The 14,559-nt window shown below is 50.0% G+C and overlaps 1 protein-coding gene across 1 annotated transcript in view; it reads right to left on the bottom strand.

Moving 5' to 3' along the window:
* Positions 1–4,345: 4,345 nt before the first annotated feature.
* The window catches only part of NOVA2 (NOVA alternative splicing regulator 2), a 29,161-nt gene continuing 18,947 nt past the window's right edge, over positions 4,346–14,559 (bottom strand). The window contains exon 4 of the mRNA XM_006067479.4: positions 4,346–8,487. Coding sequence (XP_006067541.2) covers positions 7,405–8,487 — 1,083 coding nt within the window. The 3' untranslated portion in view covers positions 4,346–7,404. The remainder of the gene's footprint in view (positions 8,488–14,559) is intronic.

The following is a 14,559-nucleotide window of genomic DNA, read 5'->3' on the forward strand; positions in this document are numbered from 1 at the left end:
CATGGGATTCTTCAGGCAAGAATACTGGAGTGGGTTGCCATTTACTACTCCAGGGGATCTTCCTGACTCAGGTAGAACCCAGGTCTCTAGCATCTTCTGCATTGGCAGGTGGACTCTTTATCACTGCGCCACCTGGGAAGCCCCTAAACCCATCTCTTTGTCTCTCCACCCCAAACTTCATCTTTCCTCTTGCCCAGCACATCATCACCTGCCAAGAGGCATCTCTGACAACTCCAAGGTGTAAGGATGTTAGCATTAAATATTTACAACACGGGTTGCAAACAAAAATGCATCCAGGGGCCAGGTGTGGGACACAAATGAGCAGTAAGGGGGCTGAGACTACCTGCCCCAGATGTGGGGGTGACTGCCTCACCACCCATCATGAACAGGTGACAATCAGCACTCGACCACATCTGATTTCTCAAGAGGGGCCCATCTGCAGGAGAAGTCTCCCAAGGTTTAAATGCTGGCACCAAATTCACAGGAAATCCTCTTCAGGCTGAATGAGGTGATGTGCGCACCAGACCTGCCTGCAGGCCAACGGTTTGCAACTCCTGAATTGTTCTCAGGCCCATGTGCCGGGCTCTGGGCTAAGGAAGAATTCCAGATCCCAGTAGGCAGTCTGCTCCAGGAAGGGAGAGCTATTTTAGAGTCTCCTCTGCTAATTGCTTTATCTTCAGCACCTAGAACAGTGCCTTTCTCACAGTAGATGCTCAGTAATTTTTTTTTAGTGAATTCTAGCATAAACTACTAGAAATAATATTTTTAAGAAATGTTAAACGGAGGTTCAGCACCTCAAAGTCCCAAGGTGACATAGCAGCACTGGGATCTAAACTCACCTGACTCCAAAACCTTAACCCTGGGCTCTCCTGACTCTACTTGGGGTTGTGCCTTTGCTATGCTGTGTGTGTGTGTGTGTGTGTGTGTGTGTGTGTGTGTGTTGGTGGTGGTGGTGGTGTTAATCCTGATTGGACACTGAGGTCCTGGGAGCTAAACCTGTATCACTGGCTCCCTTCAGACACACTTGATCTGGGGGCTCGCCCAGTCCAGAGAGAACAATCCGTCCCTCCCCTCTCCCCTCTGGGGCCCATCCTCAGGGATCCCCCCACCCGCCTCCCTTAGATGCCCAGAGCCCTGGGGGAAAGGGGGAAAGAATTTAGGATGAGGGTGGAGGTGGGGGGAGGAGGGAGAGGGAAGGGGATGGGTTAAGAAGGAGTGTGTGATGTCAAGCAAAAAAGACAACATTAGACACAGATGCTGAGATGGCGTTTATCGCGGCAAAAAAAGGTGAAGTCGCCGAGGGAGCAGGGGTGGGGGAAGGGGGTGTGGTGGGGGCTGGGGTGGGGCCATGGAAGCTAATACATGGTGCACTAGGTCACACGACGGACACTGGGGGAGTGGGTGGGGAGGTGGGGGGTGGGCATGGCCCAGGCATGGCAATGGGGGGAGGGGAGAGGGAGGGCAGTGGGCTCCAGCCAGGAGCTTCTGAAGGTGGGTGGTGGGTGGTGGGGTGGGCGGCGTCTCTGGTCGCAGAGGATGGAAGGAATCAGTTAGAAGGGGTTGAATGGAGGCACTGGAGGCGTGGCCACATGGCAGATGGTCTGGGCCCAAGAAGCGGAATGTGGGAATTGGGCAGCAGGCAGAGGACCAACTCTGGGCTTCAGGCTTTGAATCTAAGGATTGGGGTTATCCCAGGAGCCTTAGAGGTCCTCCAGTTCCCCCCACTTTTCAAGACAGGGAACAAGCCCGGGAAAGCTAGCTTGAGGTCCTAACAAGCATTTAGCAATCAGCTCTCCAAAGATAGTCCTATCGCCATCCCCAGTCTTCTCCTCCCCTATCTGTCCCAGAGAAAGGGGAAAGAGATTCTAACTCCTCTGACTCCACCAGTATTTCATGCAGGCTCCTTACTGAACTTGGAGGATGAGCCCACTTCATAGATGGGGAAAACTGAGTCATCTTTTCCACACCTCTCCCACCTCCCTGCCAGGGGATCTGTGCACCCCATCCCTTTAGGAGTTAATACTGATATATTGAAATCCTCAGCACTGGGGGCAGGTGAGGGGACACGTCTTGGGATTCTCCCAAATCAAACTGGGATGTGGGCCATGCCTCCAGTGGCCTGAGATGCCAACACAAAGAAAAAAAAATGACTCCCCACGTCCCCTGGCTCAAACCAGTACAAAAGTGACTATTTACAATGAAGGGGTGGGGAGTGGAGGGGGCCACAGAAAGCGGTGGGGCCAGAGTAAGCTCTCCATTCGGAGGCAGCCGCTCCCCGACCCTGCCTTTGAAAGGGACGAAGCCAAACAGCATAGTATTTATAAAGGGTCTCTATCCCCAGGCTGGGGAGGACCCTAGGGGTGAGGGGTGGGGGTGGGGCATGGGATGGGGTGCGGGTGGGGTGGCAAGGAAGGTGGGAGGAGATGGAGGAAAGGTAGCCATTGCCCCTCGCCTCCCCCCTATCCCCTCGCCGGACACACAGTTTTCCGTGGGATGAACACAGAAAGGGTTAATCAAAAAGAGTTCGATGAGCGAGTCTGACGGTCGAGTGGGGCGGGCTGGAGCAATGAAGCCGCAGGTCCCGGTGGCCGGTGGTGATGGAGTCACTTAGAAGATGAGAGGTTGGTGGTTTTGGGGGTGGGGGAGGGGAGGAGAAGGGGGAGGGGAGGGGGATAAGGAGGTTCCCCCCCGCGGTTATCTCTGGGAGAAAAGAGTGTCCTGGACTGGCTGAGAAGGGGTTAAAAACCAGCCGCCTTCACCACCCCCACCCCCCACCGAGACTGTCCCCAACTCCCTCCCTGCCACCCAGCAATCCCCCACGCAAGGGGCAGAGGGCACTGACACCATACACACACCTGCAGCGGCACCGCGGAGAGAACACCCCCGCCCCCCGCCACCCACCTCCACTACGGCGTCCAGGCGGCTGACTGCAGTGGAGCGGAATCGCGATAGCGGGGCTGGCTGTCGCGACTCCACGAGAGCCAAGACCAGCCTCCCCGGCCATGCAGCGACCCAACTCGGGCATCGCGCTCCGGTTCTCCCCACCGTAACATCCAGTTCAGGCTTTCGAGACAACCAGCTTTTGGGGTTCCTGACGGCAGGGCGGCAGGTGCATGGCCAGCAGCGAAAGCCTGCCTGACTGTGGTGATCGGTGTTCACCCAAATCAGCAGCCTGGACGCCCCAAATGCCAAACTCATCGCTTAGTTAACACCTTTTTCCACCGCTCAGTCTATCACAGCCTCTATTCCTGGTACTGAAAGAGCAATACTCAGCGCGGGGGAATCCTCTCACTTTCCAAACGGCAGGCCACCAATCAGAAACAAAATCAGGAGGAAGAGGGATGGAGGAACAGGCAGTAGAAAGAGAACAAGGGGATACTGAGTGATTTCAGGTTAGGAAGGGGGAGAAGAAATACCACTCTGAGAAAAGTGGTACTGTATTCTTCCGAGTATAGGTCCCCCACTGTCTATTAAGTCGACTCTTAGCAAACTCCATTTGGGCTACCCATAATTCCCACCTACAAGGCATTAGGGCAGATAAAGATGGCACGATCTTTGCCTTCTGATCCCTTAATAATTATTGCAGTGAAGCCTCCTTGCCCATGCAGAGATGGCCGGGACAGGGTGAAAGAAGGTAGCTGGGACAGGTTGGCTCAGAGCCCCCTGGGATGGGGGATGAAGGAGGTGAATTTGGCACATTGAACCCCTTCTTGTCATAAGTGCTTTGAGGTCCTTCTCTCAAATCCAGTTGGCACCATCCCTCAGGCCAGCAGAGGAGGGGTTGAGCTTGTCTCCCCCTCTCCAATTTCTACGGATTTGCCTGAAGGAGGTGAGTGGGGTTCTCCCCGGCTGGTGGAAATTGGGGGATCCAAAAGATTAGGAGTTAAATGAAGGGAAGTTTTTTTTTTTTTTCTCTCTTTTGTTTTTTCTTACAAAAGATTCTAAGAAAACTTGGGGGTGGGAGGGGTGAGGAAGGGAGACCCAGTTGAGCTAAGTGTCCACAGACTTTTTTTCAATGCCTCTTAGGGGCCTCCTCAAAGAGAGATGGTCCCATTTCCTCCCCTCTATCTGAGGTTCCCTCCCCCCAGAGCGGCTCAGTTCCAAGGAAGTTTGGCACTTTTTTTTAATTAATGGGAAACAGAGGAAAGGAGAGGGTTGAGAGTTGAGGAAAAAGACAGACATAGACAAAGATAGAGACAGGACAGGTAACAATGGGAACCACGGGGAGAGAAAGTGAAAGACTTAGGGAACCAGAGCAGGAGGAAAATGCTGGGTGGGGTGGGTGTTGGGGGCTGGAGGGCAAATAGGAAAGAACAAGGAAACAATTCAATGCAGCAAACACTTACTAAGCACCTCTTGGGTGCTGAAGAGCAGGGTGCAGGAAGGCCACTCAGAGTCTCTCAGATCTGATTGGCTAACAGGGAAGGTGGGGGAGGGGAAAGGTGATGGATTTTTCAATGATTCCCCATCGCTGACCCCACATCTGCGTCCTCTCTAGACAAACTGCAGCACAAAAGATTGAGGTCAGATTGCAGAAGGGACTTTCCAGGGATGAGGAAGACAGTGGAGTGGTAAAATGGGGAAAGGTGTGTGGCTCTCCACTCACCAACACAGTGAGTGAACTAGCTGACTGAGCTAGCAAACTACCTTTCAGATAGCCCTGGCTGGCGGGGTAGGGGGTCCCCGAAAAATGTGAACAGGGAAGGGGCTGTCACACAGATACCCCAAGGGAACACTTTTCAGGAGGCCCAGCCTCCAGAGATGTGTCTGTGTGAGAGGAGTGCTGGATCCCACTGATTGGGACCCAGAAATAGGTCTACAGAAAGCATCTAACAAACTAGAAGGGCAGCTGAGGATGCAAATGATACGCAAATGAGTGCTTTCAAATCCCACCTCCCCACTCCCAGACCTTACTTCACCTCTTCCTGGCTCCTTCCCCTGCTTATGGGGGCCTGGGGAGTTGTAGGGGGGGATATTCCAGCTCGATACTGCAGTCTCCACATGTGGGTGGAGATGCTGTGAAATACTGTAAGGTCTTTTGAGAGGTGGAGGGGAGCAGTGGCCCATAGGACCACCTCCACCTCCTACCCCAAGAGCCCCCAACTGCAGAAGATATGTACAAGGTTACATCAAGAATTGTTTTGGCACTCAAATCTCCATCCGGGTTTAGTCTGGAGATTAGGGGTGACGGCAGCAGCGATGGGAGGTGAAGGATGAGGAAATGGGGCCTGCCCCCTACCCTGGAGATGAAGAGGGCATGGAAAAAGTCACCCTAGTGCCCAAGCTACAGCCTCCCATCAAGGCTGTGGTGGGAAATTCAGTGCAAGGTACCTTGAAGGCTATTGCTTTCTAGGGATTTTCACATTTTGATTTGGGGGTGGCTCTCTAGCAAGGGGCAGGGGTCTTCCAGGCTTTAGGGGTAGGAATTGTCTCTGGCTTTTCTCCTCTCCTTTTTTGGGAGAGAGACGAGGAGGCCGGATTCCCCCAAAGCCATGGAGAAGAGAAGGGTCTGGAAGACCTGTGAGGGGGAAAACTGGGGGAGAGGGTGGGCAGGGGGTGCCCCTCCCCCAGAGATGCTGATGATGGAACCAGGGCACCAGGGTCCCTGCTTTGGGCTGGAGGAAGTGGAGGTGGTCTCCATGAGGGAGGGGGAGATGGATGGGGTAGAGATGGGTCTCAGCTCTCCTAAGTCCATAGGGTTGTCAGGCCCTGAAATCTCAGCCTGCCAACAAGGCCTTAGAGCTGACCACAGCCGCAGTGCCCAGGGAGCCACTCTCAAACCAACTCTCAGGGCTGCCTGGCTTGGCAGACTTCATCAGAACATTCTAGATCCTCAGAGCCTACGGTGAGAGCACCAAAACATTCCGATCCATCAGAGACCACCAAAGTACTCCAGTTTGCCGGAAACCACAAGTCAATCTAATGCATTAGACCACACAAAGCATTCCAGCTCAAGGGACCCTACCATGGCTCATTGCATTCTCCTGGGCCACCGTGGCCTGACAGAGCCACCATACATTTGGCTCACCAGACTTAATGAAACAAAGCCACGCAGACACAAGCATGCACACAAAAGGCGGGGGTGGGAAAGAGGGTCTTTAACAGTTTTCACCAGCTCCATCTCCCACCCCTCCCTGCCAGGTGAGTTCTGACTTGGTGTGTTTGGATGGAGGTGACCCCAGAAATAGTGGGTCTTTTTCCTTATAGTCCTCCAGATTAGATCCAAGTCCCACGCCTTATTCTTCTTCTAGGAAGACCCCCAGGCCAAGACCCACCACAGAGGGGTGTGGGTAGAGAAGGAGGATCAGTGACTGGCCATGGCCTGATACAGGAAGTACATGCTTCATCCCAATGATGTCACAGGAAGTAACCTAGAGACACCACAGGAAGTGCATGCCCCTATGACATCTCGGAAGTAACCTTCAAGGAAGGCTCATTGAGACATCACAGGAAGTACCTGTCTCTCCTATCATCACAGGAAGTAACCTCTGGGGAACTACTTCCTGGGACATCATTCAAAGTGCCAGAAGCACCCCAGGAAAGTACTTGACTCAGTGACATCACAACAAAACCTCATACCCATTATTCTAGGAAAAGCCATAGGAGATGCCACAGGAAGTTGTTCCAGCCTCTTGCCAGTGCCAGTCTTGCCCACCGGACTGGCCCAATCCCAGAGCCGGCCTTATTCCCAGCAGCACCGCACCCCTCCCCCACCCCCCCATACAACCTGACAACAAAAGAGTTGAAAAGTCCCACCTAGGAGGGGCAACTCCAGCAGGGAGGGAGAGTAGCTGAGAAAATCTACAACTCTGGGGTCCTTGCTCCAAATACCCCATTTCAACTCACACTCCTCTGCTACCTCTGCTTCCATCATGTCCCTCAGATCCGGAGCTGAAAGCAGGAGAGGCAGGTGTTGTTTTGGGGAGGCCCCTCATTCTAGGTGACCCAGAGGCTCCTCCCCTCCTCCCATATGGAAACAAAAAGTTTATAAAGGGGGGAGGGGAAATCCTTATCAAAGGAGGGGAAAAAAAGGAGGGAAAGAAAAGAGAAAATAACGCTTTGTTTTCTATTAAAATCAACAAAATGCAATATATACAGATATCACACAGACCTGGGCCCTGGGAGAGGAGGGTCAGGCCCAGTCAAGCATAGGGAGGAAGGAAAGAAGGGGTCAGTTCAGGGCTGGGGAGGGAGCTTCTTGGCCTCATCCCCAGCCATCACTCAATCCTGCCTATGACTACCAGAAAAGGGGTGGGGGGGAGTGCAGTCAGGCCTACCCCAGCCCCATCCCAAGAGGAGCAGGACTATACCGAGCTGAGGTCAGGAGTTGGGGAGGGGGAGGAGGAGAAGGAAGAGGAGGAGGAGGAGGGGCAGGGAGCCAGGTGGGAGCACACACCGCAGGCCTCATCCCACTTTCTGGGGGTTTGAGGCCCTCACTCCCTGCTCGTAGGTGACCCGCTGGCTGATGAGGTATTGAGCGGCTTGCGTGGCCGCGGGGCTGCCCGTGATGGTGACCCGCCGGTTCCGCGTGCCTGGCAGGAACTCGCCCTTCTTGGAGATCTGGATGCGGGCGCCTGTCAGCTCCTGGTACTCCACCAACGTCTTGCCCCCCTTGCCCAGGATGGCTCCCACCAGGTTCTCAGGCACCGCAATCTCCACCAGCTCCTTGGCACTCTCGGCGGCCAACTTCTCCGCCGTCAGGAAGCCCCCAGCCGCCCCCGCTGCGGCCGCAGCGGCCACCAGCGGGCCGCCCCCTCCCCCGGCCCCGCCGCCCGCCCCGGCCCCGAGGTAGCCATTGGCGGCCGCGGCCAAAGCGAAGGACCCCAGGGCTCCCGGCGGCGGCGGTGGAGGCGGAGCAGCCCCTCCGGCTGGCCCGGCCCCTGCTTCACCGGCGTAGGACGCCAGGAGGTTGGCGGCCGCGGCGGCGGCAGGGTTGGCACCGGCGGCCACGGCGGCCAGGACCCCGGAGGCTGCGGCCGAGTTGAGCCCCAGGCCGAGGGAGTTGGTGTTGTAGCCGTAACTGGCCAGCGTGTTGAGTGCCGTGCTGATGGCCAGCAGGTCGGTGCCCGAGAAGGCAGGCAGGGCGGCCGGAAAGGCCCCCACGCCCGCCAACCCCGCCGGGCCCAGCAGGCCCGAGGCGGCGGCGGCCGAGGCGGCGGCGGCGGCGGGCAGCACGTCGGCGGGGCTGGCGTACGGCGAGCCGGTGGGGTTGGAGTTGGCCACTGGCCCAGCCACGTTGGCGTAGCTGATATTCAGGCAGCTGCTGCTCTGGGGATCTTCCTGTACCTTCTGCACTATGGCGCTCACGGCCTTGTGCACCTGCTCAGGTTCGCCGCTGACCGTCACCACGCGCTCCTGCAGGTTGATGCCCTCCGGCTTCTGGGACAGCTGCACCCAAGCCCCCGACTGTTCCATCACGGCCTTCACGGTCGCGCCCCCCTTGCCGATGATCAGACCCGCCGTGCTGTTGGGGACGATCAGCTTGGCCTGCGTGGGGAGCCAGAGGGAGGGTCTTTAGGGGCGGGGTCATCCGAGACTGAATGGCAATATTCGTCTAAGACTGGCTGTCTCAAGGTACTTCTCACCGCTGGCTCTCAAGTGTCCAAAATCAAACCCAGCAAGCCCCCTGGATATGCACCAGTATGGTCCTACCGGTTAGGAAAAAAATTTTTTTTAATTCAAATTTATTTTTTTTGGCCACACAGCATACAGGATCTTAGCTCCTCCATCAGGGATCGGACTTGTGTCCCCTCCAGTGGAAGCATGGATTCTTAACCCTAGACCACCAGGGAAGTCCTAGGTTAGAAATATTGACTTTCTTGGTGGTCCATGGTTAGGACTCTGCACTTCCACTGCAGGGGGTACAGGTTTGATTAGTGATGGAGGAACTAAGATCCTGCACACTGTGGAGCACAGCTAAAAGAAAATAAGTAAATAAAAATAATAGTGCAGAAATACTGAAATATTTCCATATTTATTAGTTAAAAGAAAAAAGGAGCTAGTACTCCAACTCCCCTTGGTAGCCTCTCAGCCACCCTGTCCTTGGGACCCCTGGGTCCTCCTTACATCCAGCACCTAAAAGTTTAATGGCTGACCAAGTGGGAGCCCACCAGGACCCCGCCCCCAAGCTTGCATTGGTGCCCATGTCCTTCAATATCATTAAGTACTCTGACTCCCAGCCTCAGAAAAGGCATTATTAGTTTCACTTTACAGATGAGCCACCCGAGGCCTAAGAGGTGAAGGGACTTGCCCCAAGGTTACCCGGAAGGAACTGAAGTGCAGCCTCATGGATTACTGTTCCATTGTGCTTTCCACCCCATGATGTGGTCACCTGGATTAACCTTTCTGTTGTTATGGATTGAATTGTTGCTCCCATCCATCCTAATTCACCTCTTGAAGTCCTAACCCCTAGTACCTCAGAATATGACTGTATTTGGAGATAGGGTCTTTAAACAGGCCTTGAAGGTTAAGAGAGGTCATTAGGGTGGACCCTAATCAATATGGTTGGTGTCCTTATAAGAAGAGACTAGGACACAGACACACAAAGGGGGAGGGCCATGTGAAGACAGGAGTTCTCTGGTGGCCTAGTGGTTAGAATTCCTGGCTTTCACTGCCAAGGCCCTCTGGGCTTTCATTGCCATGGCCCGGGTTCAATCCATGGCTGGGGAACTGAGATCCTGCAAGCCATGAGGTATGGCAAAAAAAAAAAAAAAAGAAGAGAGAGAATAAAAGCCATTCACAAGTCAAAGACAGAGGCCTCAGAAGAAACCAACACTGCCAACACCTAGAGCTCAGAATTCTAGCCTCAAGAATCGTGAGAGAATGAATTCTGTTGTTTAAGCCACCTACTTCGTGGAACCTTGTTATTACAGCCTTAGCAATTAGCCTTAGCCTTAGTCTTATACAGTTGTCTTATCTGTGAAATGATGGTAACAAAGCTTACATCAGAGAAGATGGAGAAAACTGGTCATGTTATATGATGGTCCCCCTTCTCAGCTGTAGAGCAGCCCATCCTTTGCAGCTACAAATTGGATCAATCTTAACACCAGTGGGGATATTTCAAAACCAAATGTCTCCTTTCACATCTCCAAGAGCATTTCTACAGTGCTTCTCCTTTCCAGTGCTTCTCACATCCCCCCAGACCTGTGGGTTCAATCCTTGGAAGCTCTCATCTCTGCCTCTTTGTTTTAACCCCTAAACCTGACCCCAGTGGTGTCTGGGAAATTGTGGGAGTGGTTTTGGTTGCCGAAACAACTGGGGGCAGATGTGGGCATTCAGTGGGCAGGCCCAAAGACGTTTGCACACAGTAATGTGAGAGTCAGTTCCTCGAAATGAAGAACTGTCACAGGTTCTATATGACTTTTGAATGTCCCCCTGGACATTCATGTTGGTGAAAAGCCTGTTTATAAATCTCCCAACCCAGAACTGAATTTCATGCTACATGTTAAGTACCAAGTATTTTTTTCTTTTGCACAGTTTTAAGATCTATTGAAATTTTCAGGAATGTAACTACAGTATCAGTAAGTCAAGATAAGGCTGTATTTTGTTTTGTTCTGAATTTACCAAGAGTCATTCATCATTTTAGAAAACTATGACATCATGCAAACTATTATATATAGAACGGATAAACAAGTTCCTACTGAATAGCACAGGGAACTATATTCAATACTCTGTGATAAACCATAATGGAAAATAATATGAAAAAGAAGGTATATATATGAATAACTGAATCATTCTGCCATACAGCAGAAATTAACATAACAATGTAAATCAACTATACTTCAATTAAAAAAAAGAAAACCATGACATTGGTAGTAATGCCATCTGTATCATTTAACTCTCCATTACTACGCTCTGGATCACCATGTTTCTTGCTGTGTCACTCAAGCCATGTTAGGTGTGAGCAGCTATTTCATTATTTCTTCTACTGTGGCCCTGCCTGAGCATTTACATATTAGAATTCATCTTGTTAAGTGTTAGCTGCTCAGTCATATCTGAGTCTCTGCAACCCCATGGACTGTAGCCCACCAGGCTCCTCTGTCCATGGAATTCTCCAGGCAAGAATATTGGAGTTGCCATTCCCTTCTCCAGGGGATCTTCCCCACCCAGGGCTCAAACCCAAGTCTCCTGCATTGCAGGTGGATTTTTTACTGTCTGAGCCACCATATTAAAACTCATTTTATAACAAATCACCTTCCTTTCATTTCTCCTTTAGGAAAAAATATTTAGGGATATAGGAAATGTACATCTGTACAATGGAAAATTACAGTCAATTTAAACCAGTTGAAGGACTGATGCTTGCTACAACATGGATAAGCCTAGAAAACATTATGCTGTGTGAACAAAACCAGGCACAGAAGACCACATATTGTATAATTCCACTTATATGAATGTTCAGAACAGGCAAATCTATAGAGACAAAGGAGATTAGTGGTGGCTTAGGGCTGGGGTGGGGAAGAGCTGGGAGGATTGAGGGGTGGTAGCTAAAGGGATCAAGATTTCCTTTTGAGGAAATGAAACTTCTAAAATTGATTGTGATGATGGATGCCCGACTCGGAATACAATAAAGCCACTGAATTGCATACTTTAAATGGGTCCAACGTATTTTTGTGGATTATATCTCAATACAAGTGTTAAAGATCTTAGAGATATAGATATGCTTTCTCTTTATATAAATAGGCTCATTGTATATATAATTTCAGAGAGTAAAGTGGGCATGGTAAAATATTGGGTTGGCCAATAAGTTAGTTCCAGGTTTTCCATAAAATGCAATGGAAAAACCCAAACGAACTTTTTGGCCAACCTAATATATCCAGGAGAAAGCGGACATTGGGTCCTTCAAACAATCAAACAGGGCTGAGAACTGATGCTCTACATGCTGTGCTCCCTGTTGATCTCTCTGACTTCAGTCTTTCCTCCCTCTCGCTAACTTCGTTGCAGACACACCAGACTCCCTGCAGTCCCTCCAACTGGCCAAGCTGTGCCCAGACTCAGGGCCTTTGCACCTGCTGTTCCCATACCTGGAGTGCTTTTCCTCGGAAAAGAGGGCTTCTCACTGTCTTCATTCATTGCACAGATGCACCCCCCCAGAAAGCCCTTCCCTGCCCACCCAGATTATCAAAGCTCATGTGTGTTTATTTTACGTCTCCATCATAGATACCTTCAGATTCGTAACTGCTAATTTCACATCTCTCGTATGATGTTGAGTGGACCCCTCAAAAGTCCAAAACGAAACTCATCTTCCTCCTCAACTGTGTTTCTGCCACGGTCTTCTTCATTTCAGCACACGGAAAATGCATCCTATCACTACTTGGTCCCAACCTTTTGGAGTCCTCTCTTTCCTTTACACTCAACATCCAATCAGCAATTTTGTTGGCTCTGCCTTCAAAAATATATCCTAGATTATGCTAGATTAAAAGAGATTAAGGAGGTATAACAGCCAAATGCAGCGCATGAACATTGACTGAATCTTTAATAAAAATACTCTATACATGTAAAAGACATTTTTGACAATCTGAACGCGGACTTTTTATTTAGCAATATTATGAATCCAGTGTTAATTTTTCTAAGTGCAATAAAAGTACTATAATAATATAGGAGACTATCTTTGTTTGGGGCAGCTAGACACTGACGTATTTAGGGGCAAAGAGTCATAAGATCTACAACTTATTTTCAAATAGATCAACAACAGGGACTTCCCTGGTGGTCCAGTGGTTAAGACTGCATGCTTCCAATACAGGGGGCACAGGTTTGATCCCTGGTTGGGGAACTAAGATCCTGCATGCCTCTCAGTTTAGCCAAAAAAAAAAAAAAGTCAAATTGATCAACAACAAAAAGAACCCCAAAGTCAATGTGTGTGTCTGTGTGTAGAGATAAAGCACATGTTAATAACTGGTGAGTCTAAGTGCAGTGTATAGGGAGTTCATCGTACTGTTCTTTAAACATTTTCCAAATATAAAGAGAAAAAAGGTACCCATACTTCGTTTCCTTTTTCTCCATCTTGTCTTCATAGTACTTTTCACTCCCTGACATCCTATACATTTTATTTATTTGCTTCTTTTCTGATTTCCCAGGGGAGAATTTAAGGTCCACAAGGGTAGAAATTTTTGTCTTTATTGCTTACTGCTGGGTTCTCAGTTCCTAGACGAATGCCTGGCACATACTTAGCCAAGGGTGGGTGAACGTACACATGCAATGATTGTTATCCCCAGGGGCAGACCTGTATTTAAATCCCACATCTGTGGCACAGCCACCTAGGAAAACAGTCTCGCAGTTCTTCAAAAAGTTAAACGTAGGTTTTATCATATGACCCAGAAATTCCACCCTACATATTTACCCAAGAGGACTGAAAAAAATCTCCACACATTTGTTCATTAGCAGCATAATTCATAATAGCTAAAAAGTAGAAACATTCTACGTTTCTATCAATTGATGAATAAATAAACAAAATGTGGTACATCCATACAATGAAGTATTATTTGGCCACAGAAAGGAATGAAGTTTTGATACACACCGCAGTATGGATTTGAGCTCCCCAGGTGGCCCTAGTGGTAAAGAACCTGCCATCAATGCAGGAGATGTAGGAGTTGTGGGTTTGATCCCTGGTCAGAAAGATCCCCTGGAGGAGGGAAAGGCAACTCACTCTAGTATTCTTGCCTGAAGAATCCCCATGAACAGACGAGCCTGGCGGGCTACAGTCCATAGGATCACAAAGAGTAGGACACGACTGAAGCGACTTAGCATGCGTGCATGCACAGTATGGATGAATCTTAATGACATTATGTTAAGGGAAGGAAAGCACGACTCAGCATGCCACATTGTATATCATTATGTATCTTTCAATTTACATAAACTATTCAGAATAGGCAAATCTATAGGCATTAAAAGCAGATCACTGGTGAAAGGGGCTGGGGCAGAGGCACTGGGGAATAGAAAATGACTATTAATGTGTATGGGGCTTTTTTGGGGGTGGTGAAAATGTTTTGAAATTAGATAGTGTTGATCAATGCATGACTTTGTGATTATACTGAAACCACTGAATTAAACACTTTAAAATGGTGAACTTTACAGTATGTGGATTATCTCTCAATACAGATTTTAAAGAAATCACTGGGAAAAGAGAAGTCTGACAAGTCAAGTGGATAGAACAGAAGAATGTGCAAAACCAGGACTAAGAGTAAAGAGGGATTTAGTATGTGATACAGCATTGCAGAGCAACAGGAGAAGGATCAAAACTTTCCATCCAAGAAAGTGTGTCCACCAAGGAATGGTGAAAGCAAAAGCCTTCACCTCTCTGTGCCTCCGTTTCCTCACTGCTGACATTGACATTACCACAGCTGCTCTATTCAGGTCTTGGGGATACTCAATGACTAAGGTTATTCCATGGTGGTTGGCACAGGGAAGCCCTCAGAAAACAGTAGCTGTCCTCACAATAGGCCCAGATTGCAAGACCACAGCACCTTAGATCTTCAGATGCAGTTCTATAGAATCCTGGATGTTAGAACAGTAGAATGTTAGAATAATATATTCCTCGAATCTTGGAATCACAGAGCCGTAGAA

The sequence above is a fragment of the Bubalus bubalis genome, chromosome 18 (assembly GCF_019923935.1).
Source record: "Bubalus bubalis isolate 160015118507 breed Murrah chromosome 18, NDDB_SH_1, whole genome shotgun sequence".
Taxonomy (NCBI): Eukaryota; Metazoa; Chordata; class Mammalia; order Artiodactyla; family Bovidae; genus Bubalus; species Bubalus bubalis.